The sequence below is a fragment of the Aplysia californica genome, unplaced genomic scaffold, assembly GCF_000002075.1.
Source record: "Aplysia californica isolate F4 #8 unplaced genomic scaffold, AplCal3.0 scaffold00297, whole genome shotgun sequence".
Classification (NCBI taxonomy): Eukaryota; Metazoa; Mollusca; class Gastropoda; order Aplysiida; family Aplysiidae; genus Aplysia; species Aplysia californica.
This window is the reverse complement of record NW_004797567.1, coordinates 541,394-543,138: the sequence shown is the minus strand read 5'-3', so window position 1 is coordinate 543,138 and position 1,745 is coordinate 541,394. Positions and strand designations below refer to the sequence as shown.

Sequence of the window (1,745 nt, the reverse complement as noted above, 5' to 3'; positions counted from 1 at the left end):
AAAAACTTCAGCAGAGATCAGCGAGCTCTTTAATTTCACCACTGAAAATTTCTGACATTTCGAGAAGAAAATTTCCGGCGCACGATTCGAAGTGCTGTCATTCTGTCATGGACTTGCGTCAAGAGAAAACTCTGGCCCCGCCCCTCTCGACCGCCACTGATTGCTGCGCTCGTTTTCCCAGTCTTAAGGACAAAGCTTTGACTTTGGTCGTCTCTGATAACAGGGCCACTCTTCTTAGCGATCGCGTGTCCTTAGAATACCATATAACAATATGCCATTTTTAAAACCAGCATCACTTGCAAAGGTCAAAGGTATGTACACCGAGGGCCCTCTACATACAAAGGAAGGTACAAGACAACTGTTGGGGGGAAGGATGGAGACTGCGACAAGACCGACCACAAAAAACAACATGAAAACACAATTGGTCGCTTTTAAGGAAGCAAAATACTGAAACAATAGAAAAACAGAAGCAAAAACAGAAACGGAAACGAAAACACTCACGGAATCGGAGGCTGTGTCACTGTGCCTGAACGGCTTCCGTGTGGTGTCTAGACTCATGGTTCTGGGGAGTTCTGGAGTCAACGTCCGGGGTGTTAGGGGGTGAAAGGGGTGGGGGGTGGGGGTGGGGAGAGGACCCTCAGGAGGATGAGTCCGTGTGTGTAGTGTTGTGTCCACCGTCGATAAGTATTACTACAACGACAACGACAACGACGACGACATCAGCAGCCACAAACTAGAGGCCGAAGAATGCATGGATCCGGCGCGGCTTGCGGCGACAACAGTGTGTGTCCAGTTCAGGGCAGCGACCTAGACAAAGGTCGACTGGCTCATGATCTCTACTGTAATGAAGGCCTGATCTTACAACCTAGAACGAGAGAAACAAACAAGCAGGTCAAAACCCAGAAAATAACAGGGGGGGTGGCAACAATCCTTTTGCCTTAAATATGAATGTACTTGTACAATTGTAAGCGTGCAGCTGAAGAGTTCACTGACAACACAATCGTCATTCAGTAATAGGAAAGTTTATGTAAATAAGACGACAAAGAGAAGAGAAGGGGTTAAAGGTCACAGGTATGTACATTGAGGGCCCTCTAAACACAAAGGAAGGTACAAGACAACTGTTGAGGGAAAGGGTGGCGTTTGAGACAAGACCGCTCACAAAAACAACGTGAAAACACGATTGGTCGCTTTTCAGGACAAGTGGGCTATCCCGCAAAATGCTGTTTTGAGAAAATCGAAGGTAAAGTTTTTGCCCCTTGTTCAGTTTCTTTTAAATACAAAGAGAGTTTGTTTTGTTTTTCTATACCCAAACAAATATACACACCAATGAAACCAAACTTCTCTTATAGGTAGGGCAAAGCCCAATTTCGATGCACGTCAAGATTTCTGGAAACCCCTGAAATCTGGGTTAGCCCGCTTGTCCTTAAAAACGACCAAATACAAAGGAAGGTACAAGAAAACCGTTGAGGGAAAGGGTGCTATCTGCGACAAGACCGACCACAAAGACAACATGAACACACAATTTGAACACTGCAGACAAGTCTGGCTTCCTGTCAGAAAGCGACGGTGAGAGAGCGAGAGGGAAAAGAAGAAGGCTGGACAAGAGAAGGCGAGGGAGATACAGGGGATAGGGACAGAACAAAAGGAGAAAAAAAGTCAGAAAGAGAGAGAGAAAGAGAGAGAGAGAGAGAGAGAGAGAGAGAGAGAGAGAGAGAGAGAGAGAGAGAGAGAGAGAGAGAGAGAGA

At 46.1% G+C, this 1,745-nt stretch overlaps 1 protein-coding gene across 1 annotated transcript in view; it reads right to left on the bottom strand.

The window, feature by feature from the left end:
- Positions 1–1,745, bottom strand: part of LOC101858115 (oxysterol-binding protein-related protein 6) — a gene marked incomplete in the record, with an annotated part of 164,943 nt that overhangs the window by 78,551 nt on the left and 84,647 nt on the right. Inside the window, 1 exon segment of the mRNA XM_035970632.1 lies at positions 502–865. Within this exon segment, the coding sequence (XP_035826525.1) occupies positions 502–558 (57 nt within the window).